This window comes from Tetrao urogallus (genome assembly GCF_951394365.1).
Source record: "Tetrao urogallus genome assembly, chromosome: Z".
Classification (NCBI taxonomy): Eukaryota; Metazoa; Chordata; class Aves; order Galliformes; family Phasianidae; genus Tetrao; species Tetrao urogallus.
This window is the reverse complement of record NC_136816.1, coordinates 47325754-47334898: the sequence shown is the minus strand read 5'-3', so window position 1 is coordinate 47334898 and position 9145 is coordinate 47325754. Positions and strand designations below refer to the sequence as shown.

General features: G+C 39.0%; 1 protein-coding gene across 1 annotated transcript; it reads left to right on the top strand.

Moving 5' to 3' along the window:
* Nucleotides 1–4480: 4480 nt before the first annotated feature.
* Nucleotides 4481–8593, top strand: MLANA (melan-A; the record flags this gene model as incomplete). Its single annotated transcript, XM_079548509.1, has 4 exons — nucleotides 4481–4554; nucleotides 6120–6216; nucleotides 7559–7660; nucleotides 8525–8593. The coding sequence occupies 4 exons, from the start codon at nucleotides 4481–4483 to the stop codon at nucleotides 8591–8593; spliced, it is 342 nt and encodes a 113-aa protein (XP_079404635.1).
* Nucleotides 8594–9145: the final 552 nt, after the last annotated feature.

Genomic DNA, 9145 nt, shown 5'->3' with positions numbered 1-9145 from the left:
CTTGAAGAAAGAAAACACTTGATTTGTTAGATTAAGAAGAAACTATACCCAAATCACATTTTTTGTAGTTTTATTTTACCTGGGAAAGAGAAGAAAAGAGAGTTAGGACTGGATCACATTAAGAAGAAAACAAAAACAAACAAACAAACAAAAAAACAGTAAGAGAGGAAAAAATATAGGACTTAGAAACTTCCAAGCTACTCTGCATTTATAGCTGCCTCATTTATGAACTTCAGAATATTTTTCCAGTCAAACATTTTATCCATGTAGCCGAGTTTAACATCAGTTGCTCATCTGAAGTATTTATTTCCCGTCCCATGAAAATTAACTCAAAATTTTAATTTAATTTACAGGAAATTAACTCAGCTATTCATATACCAACTATCTGCAAGGGCTTGATTACAGAGCACACAGTGGAAGGGGCGCAATCTGCAGTGTAAGGTCTGTAGCAAGGATTAGGAATTTCCAGAAAAATAACGTGTCAATTATGTCAATTGTGCCAATTTAAAACTTAGATTTCTATTGAAAGAGTTTTTTTTTTCTTTTGTTACTTCAGTATCCTGATGTTCAAAAGAACCCTTCATTTTTATTTTTATTTCTTGTCATTTGAAACACAGGGGAACTGTGGGAGAGGAAAAATAATGGGGAGACACTTAATATAGGACATTACCTTTCTACTGCAATTCAGTATTCTCTATTAAACTCGTGTATTTTAATTACAGTCCCTGTCACTGATTTCCATGTTTGGGTGCATCCTGAGATCTGCCAGTGGCAGTGCAGAAGGCTGGTAGCTTCCTGGGCTCTGGGTACAGCGCCCATCAGATGAAGATGCACCGCTCAGCACTGGTTGCATCCATTTTGGAGGCACCCAGTACTGTAAAGAAATGGACAATCATGACTGAGTTCAGCTTGGGGCTACAGGGGGGCTGTGGGATACTTCAGGTGTGGAGTGGGGTTGGCTCTGGGGACCCAGCAGAAATCCCAGCACCAGCAACAGGGGACAGAGGAGACACAGCTGGGTTCTGCGCTGGGTACATGGTGGGAGGGTGAGAAGAACGGAAAAAACCGAGTGAAATGCTCAAGCTGGAGGTGAGAAGAAGATTCTTCCCACCAGGATGGCTGGGCCATGGAGCCAGGGCCCGGGCAGTTTGGGCTGGTTTTGGCCTGAGGACCCCGTTGCTCCAGTGTGAGGCCCTGAGCAGCCCAGCCTGATCATAAAGAGTCATGCTCCAGGCAGGGCAGGACTGGAGACCTTCATGTGGGCTCAGCAGGAGCAGCAGGGCTCTGTGATACTGTGAAGGGAAAAGTGAAGTCATCCTGGAATGATGGAATCACATTTATCAACAGAATAAAAAAAGAAGTCATTAGTTTTAGAAGGTCAGGCATGTTATTTTCAGTTAGACTAGAGCATTCATTTCATACCTATCATAGAGATTTATCAGAGTGTCCTAGGTTTCCACGGGCTGCTGGCTAAAAGAAATGGCCAGGCTGGTATGGGGCTTACATCATCTTCTCCTGAAATATAGTATTTAAAAAGGTAATACTTGTAGAATTCACATATAAATTCCTTTGACTTTGCACTCACAGAGTTAGCAATGCCACTTCAGAGAAACAAGGTTTAGTAAAAAAACTGAGATCAGAACCAGGACATGGTGTTTCACCTTCCCACCCACCCAGTTTCTCAATAGCAGCACTGTGTATTTAGATAACAGATGGCACCACTGATCTATGACAAAGTTTTCTCCCACATCCCTTTGTTATACTATTAACAAGAAATTCTTTCAGAACACAAACTATTCCATCAATTGACATTTTCTCCTCTGCACTGCTTGAGGCAAGGAAGGGGCAGAGAAGCACTGGTTTTGGTATCACATGGATTTTCTGTATGTATCAGCTTCAACTCTGAAAGAACAAACAGTAGTCTTCAGTTAGCATCCCCTCACAGAACTTGAACCTTTTTTTCAGGAAAACACATGGCTCAGTAAGGTATTCTGTGACATTTTCAACGCATTACACAAGAGCTGGCATGCTTCTTCAGGAATTTACTGGACTGTGATAGTGTCTGCTTGCTGTTTTACACTCATGACTATCTACAGCAAGTTTCTCTATATCTCATTCACCTTTGAAACTCCCACTAGATTCATCTGGGATTATGTAAAAGAAACACTGAATAATTTACCCAAATAGGAAGATTTATGCTTTTCACAGTTGTTTCTCTTCTTCCCTTGACTTTCCTTACTCTAGAAAAAAGGTCATTTCAGATTTTGGTCTTAAGTTGTCAAGTAAAAAACCAGAGTAACAGAATGGCTGAGGGTGGCAGGGACATCTGGGTCCATCTGGTGCAAACCCTGCTCAAGCAGGGACGCCCAGAGCAGGGTGCCCAGAACCATGCCCGGGCAGCATTTGAAGATCTCCCAGGAGGAGATCCACAGCCCCCGGGCAGCCTGTGCCATCTGCAGCACCTGCACAACACAGAAGCACTGCCTGGCATTCAGAGCGAGGCTCCTGCATTCCAGTTGGTGCCCACCGCCTCTTGCCCTGGCACTGGGCACCACTGGGGAGAGCTGCCCAAACAAAGATTGCGTTGGGGCAAGGTAAGATTTTTAACACTGCTGGAAAAAGCTGTGTAATTTGTAAACAGATGAAATGGTCCGGCTCTTCCCAGCCCTGAGCTCACTAGAAATATTGATGTTAAAACTTTTCAACCAATTTCCTGAAGAAACAGACGTTGACCTCTCACACTATCACTGATTTTATGCTCATTTCTGAAAACAGCCATTTCTCAACCAAGTCTGGAGCCAGTGTCGCAGCCTCAAAGGTAACCAGAGTATTCCAAACTAAAACAGGAAGTTTTGCAGGATAGAGAGGCCCAAATGATTCACTGAGAGAAATGTCAAACAGAACATGGTCCTTCATGGTCCTTGTATCTTTTTTGCCTTTCTCAGTAACTAACACTTCTGACCCACCACAGAACCCAGAGTTCCGGATTCATTACAGGCTGCTGTTTCTTGCCTGATGTTCTGAATGCAGTTATTACAGCCTGTGTGTGTGTGAGCGCAACGACAATTCACACAAATCCACTGGGAACCGGGCTCCATTAGTTCTGCAGCACACAGAACAGCCTGTTTGTTGCAGCATTTCCTAGCCAGTACAGAATCAAACTACTTGCTAGAAACTAAGAAGCTTCCACCATGGTGTACCAGTGTCATCTTTAAGTTTTGCTCCAACAGTCTTGGCCTCTACACGGTGTTACAATGACATAAAATGTGGATAAGCAAAGCTTTAGTTAAATGAGTCCCTTGACTCTGTCAGACAGGAGCCACAGAACAACCAGCCCCAAATCAAAACATGCTTTTATTGAGTATCAGGCTGCCCACTTGAGGAGTTCATGCAGGCAGAGTGGTGCTGAGCCCCTTCTAGCAAGGTAGGTAATCTCATGAAGAAATAACTGATTTCTGAGGTGCTTATTAGGAGGGAAAGATGCAGGCTGTGAGAAGAAAGTTGTCTCCTGGCCCCTTTCATGCTAATTAATGCATTCAGAAGCTGTACTAAAAGGAATTTAAACTCGTGATAGTCATAAGAGAACAGATCAAAGAAGGAAAAAAACAGAGTAAGTCAAGGAAAGGAAAGCTGTACATGCCTTTAGTTAACAGAGTACAGGTCCGAAGAAGGTAAGGCTTGCATTTTTTATTCTACCTAAACCCAAACTATTCTATGTTGCTTAAAAATTATGCTTTAGTGGAGACTTAACAGACTCTTAGTGAAAGTCTGAAAATGCTTTGATTCCTTGGATAGAAGTTTATTTGGCAAATTCACTGCTTTTTACACTCACTTTACTCCAGTATGAGATAGTAGATGAATTGGATGCTATCAAATAGAATCTGTTGATCTGCTTACATGACAGAGACATGATTACTTGTGGATTCTTCCTCTGTAATGTTCGGACTATTGTTAGTTGGATGATTGTTCTCTTAAAACTGAGAATTAGGATTATAAATTCTCTGTGCTTGTTGGCCAACATACAATAGTAATCATCTGAAAACCAACAGGTCTGTGACAGTTTGTGCTGACTGACTCTTTGAACTCTTACAGGGTGTAACAGAACTACAGAAACATGTGTATGTGCATAATATTATTTTTCTTGATTTCAAATATTTTTCCTTGTCCAGGCAAATTGTCTTTATTTTTTTTTTTTCTATATTCCTGTGAGATTTTGCTTCATAAATCAGTCACTGCTTAGTGCCTGAAATGATCATCTTAAATCACAGCCTGCTGCACTCACGTGGAACTGCTCATAGTTTTGACTTTTGCGTTTCTGAGTTTTTAAATTGGAACAGTCTGCTTAATTCTGAGAATAGCATATTGTTCTACCTCTCTAAAATGCCCCCACTGAAACAAAAATTTGATAGTACTTATCAACATATACAGATATTTCTATTGTGCTCTAATATGTGGTTTTGAACAGAGGTAGGATCTCAAAATGCCCAGAGGAAGCCACCGTCAAGATGGAAACTTCTTTAGAGGAAAAGGACGGACCTATTTCACAGCAGAAGAGTAAGCATAAAGCAAAACCTATTTTAGCATGTGTGTGGAAAGAAAACTTATACTGAAAAGAAATTTCCAGGATAGTACATAAATAAAAATCAGGGCTGTAGAAAGAAAAAATGTATTTTGGTCGTTTCATGGTTCTTTGAAATGTTTGTCATGGAATTATCTAAAAGAGCAGTCGATGGCTAAGAATAATCAGAGCTGCAGAATTCAAGAATCTAGAGCTTGGTCCGATGCTCACAATTCATATTAACCTTTATGATAACGTTACCAGGGTTGTTGAGGCTCATTTGGAATTACATATTGGAGGTTGTAACAGTGCAATCTTTCGTAAGATTTATGTCCCTTTAGAACCTCAAAGAAACAATGCTTTGCTCTAAGGAATACCCTAAAGAATAATATCAGTGGAAACCCCGGGTAAATCTCCTAAAAGCAGATGGAGACAACAGTACACACGATGTGACTCTCACTAAATCATTTCTGAGTGAAACTCCATTAAGAACCACATATTCGGAGTCCTCAGGTCATAAGAAAGAATGCTCCACGGAACACCGAATCATAGAAAAAGAGAGCAGGTAAATGTTAAGGGTCTCTGATGCGTGACGTTCCCCACTCCTCGGTCCCAGTGGGAAAACCCGAGGGTTTACTTTGCAGAAACTGGGTACCCGACACACGGCTGCGTGCTGGGATAGATTTATCCTCACTCATATCATCTTTTGTTCTTCTTTTCCTGGCAACTTATCCCTCTGGGCTTTCCCAGACTTTTCTGTTCCTAAATGTTCAAAGATCACAGAAATGAGGAGTGAATGCTCAGTGCCTTAACAGAAAGCACGTTAGCACAGCAAGTTTTTTGAGACTAAGAAGCTACAGTAACTTTGTCATTTTGCTTCTTTAATATCCTAAACAGTGGGAAAGATGTCCTACAGCACAGTGTGCAGAACCTATATTCCCCAAAATGACCCAGTGACAACAACACTGTACCTGCTGTGTCATAGAACGAGAACTAAACAAATACAGAGCTGTTTATGAAAAAAAAAAAATACTGAAGTTTCTTACTAGGTTTTTGAAACTGTGCTGTGTTTTACAAATAATTTTAAAAATTATGTTGCCAGAATTTATTGCAGGATGATGCAAGTTGGGATGCATCTCTCAATTCTTACTGCCTGGAAAAACTTAACAAACATGAGATGCCTCAGCAGGCTTGGCACCTATTTTACTTCTTGTTCCCTTCCAAAATCATAATTCATAATTCATAATTCAGCAGTTTGCTGAATTTACACATAAGGATATTTTAGAAGCATGGGTTGTTGGTAGATTATTATCTTCAAAAATACGAATATTTCTCATTTTTAGAATATTTTAGATCTGGGCAGAGAATTTATCTAACAGCTTAATCTACAGAGACTGGATTAAGCTACCGATGCTTTATTATCTGAGGTATATCCTGCTTCATCCCTCCCTCTGGCAAAGGAACAGAGATATAAGCTCCTGATCTAACCATTCTTGCTCCCAAAAGAATGCACCCAGTTCTACTGTTACTTATTTTTTCTTATCTTTTTTTCTTTTCACAGAGCCCTGGGAATTGGGATCTTCATTTTGGTGCTGGCTATGTTGCTTATCTTTGGATGCTGGTTTTACAAAAGGCGCAGTGGCTATAAAAGACTACGGGTAAGCATGGCAGCTCACTTTCACACGTTATTCTGACAGCATACCATCATTATTTGCATTACATTAATGCTGACAACACTACAGCTACCATTAGATGTCCTTGTTTCAGACATATTAACAGGTGAAAACACGGAATATGAAATGCAGTAAAACTTGCAAGCAGATCAGAGAAAACATAAGCATAAGGAAGTGGAGACAATTGCTCAATTTTTCACAACATGATGACAGAAAAATCTAGTCTCTAGAAAGCATATTTAAATCTACACATATTCTGTCAATTTTTCATTTGAATAAAACAACATTTTTGCTGCTCAAAAGATTTACATCTAAGAACAGATGCAATTGGAGTAAGCCTAGGAAGCAAAAAAAAAACAAAAACCAGCTGTTACAATTAATTTAGTAAATGTGACACTTGTGCTAGTGAATACTTTGACCAAGAATACTTTCTTATAAAAGTTAAAAATTATTTGCAAAAAAAAGCAAGACAGATTTTGAGATTTACTTTCTAAAAATTACTGCTTAAAAATGCTATTTCTTGCCTTCTTCAGAAATGTTTGAAAAATCAAATTAGATCTGTCCCACAGCATTGTGGTGTTGGAACATTCAAATCTTCATCTTTGGCACTGAAGAGCATTCTTGCTGTGAAATGGAGGCAGTTTTTAACCATGCAAAGTGAAGGCTTTTTGGAAACCCAGTTTCCCAATATTAGTTTTTCTAACCTTTCCAAAAAGATGTGACTGTTTTGAATTAAAAGCCGTAACTCACCAGCAAATCCCTTTCCTTGCTGTTCTGATAACTGCCCTGCTACCTTCCCACTGACAGATCCAATACATGTACACCATCACATCTTTAATGCTTTCTTTGTGCACAGCACGACTTCCTTTCCAATTCCATCTAACAGCTGACGTTTTGTGGTTTTGAAAACCTCGCAATTTATTAGGCTTTTTGGAAGGAGGAGAACTAGTACAGGGTGTACAAAAAGAAGTGGGAAATGGTAAAGAAAGGAGTTTGAGATTAAGAAAAGGAATGGGAAAAAGAAAAGGAGGTGACCTTCTTATAGCAAAGAAGGTGTCCAAGAAGTAACTGCGGGCCAAAAAAAATAAATGCAATCCTCATTTTTGCTGACATCGCAATGCATGATACAGGAGGGAGAGCATGTTTCAGGAGAGACAGCAAAAAGCAATGGGTAGATTGCTCTTCTTAGTTATTGCTGTTGTTTCCAGTCCTAAACCCACATCCTAACAAATGCTGCATAAATACTGAGTCATACTTATATGTAGTGCACCCCAGATTCATGTTCAGTTTTACTTTGACTTCTTATTTTTTTTATGATCTCTCACAGAGCAAAGGCATCAGTATGGGCACCATACAAACTGTGGTAGGTGAGGGAGCAACACCAGACTGCAAAACGGCTCTGCAAGAGTACAGGAACTTTAGTTCTGTGGTAAGTTAAAGCTTGAGCTTCATTTACTTTAAATACAATAAGACATGGTGAGATAATCTTGGTAAATATTCACTTGATGTTTTCTTTCTTGGTTCGTGCTCTCGAGGCTGAGTCTGCAATAAAAATAGTTTTGCACATTTTTAACTCTGAGAAGGTGTGGGTTTTTTTTGTTTGTTTGTTTTGTTTTGTTTTTCGTTTTTAATTAAATATAACCCTAATACTTCTAAAAAAAATCCCTGTACTTTCACCCACCTTTATTCTGAAATTGTATTGTCATTATTCTTAAGGTAACATATGAGGTAATGCTGAAATATATGCAGCTCTAACAGATACCCTACCATTCTTGTAGATGACAAATAGATTGTGTCTGGGAGCACCACAAAACTTCAGGGTTGTAGACCCTCTAAACACTGTGGAACCATAATTATTTTAAAAACTTATAATAGCTTGCTTGAAAAATATATAGATCAAGATACAGTTGTGTTTAAACAGACTGAAAATAGGGAAAAGGGTAACTTACAATTAAATAAGCCACCCTAATTGTTATCACTGGAAATAAGCATTCATCAAGACTCCTGAAGTTCTAGATGGAGTTGAAATCTCAGTAGGTAATATATCTTCTGTTTAAAATTCCTGTACAATGAATTATACATACATGCACATACATATAAATTAATCTGATGCAAGACCTGGAAACATGTTAAGAAAAATGAAAACAATGTGAAGACGCTATAAATCAGCTCAGCTATTTTAAGCTACAGTGCCACGTCTGATATGAAAGCAGATAACTCCTTGCATGTCTCATGTCATTTCATGGCTTCTCAATTGTCTTTTCCGTCTTTCACATTGATTTTCTTACCACAGGTACCTGATGCTCCACCAGCCTATGACAAAATTGCTGCAGAGCAGTCACCGCCTCCTTATTCACCATGATAGCAATAAGTCTTAAACTCTGAGCACATCCATTCAATTTCTTCATGCTCCCTCTTTATTTCCTGTACATTCTTAACTTTCTGAAGGCTAAAACTGCAATAAAAAATTAACTAACATGCTTTCATAAGCAATTGCTGAAAATTACTCTTGCTCAATTTAAAGTAGCTCATGAAACACTATAATAAAGCTGACTGTGCTTCTGTTTTATGTTTTCCATTTATTGTGTTCAGATTAAGACATTTTGTTCAGGTTTTGGCTTCTTGCATGCTTCACAGAAGTACCAGTATTAAGAACACACCACTGGGTATCAACTGGATTGACAAGTGTGGGCAGCTGCACATTCATCTTCCACATTTTCTCTCCCTTTATTTAAAAAAAAAAGAGAGAGAGAGAAACAATCTATTCCATAGAAGGCAATGTACAAGAATCTGTAAGAATAATGTGGGCGGAAATATTTCATCACGTGTGCTGATATGAAAAATAACCATTTTCCCTGCCACCCTAAAAATTAATCTGCAAAAGGAGACTGTATTTTACAGCAGCCATATACCT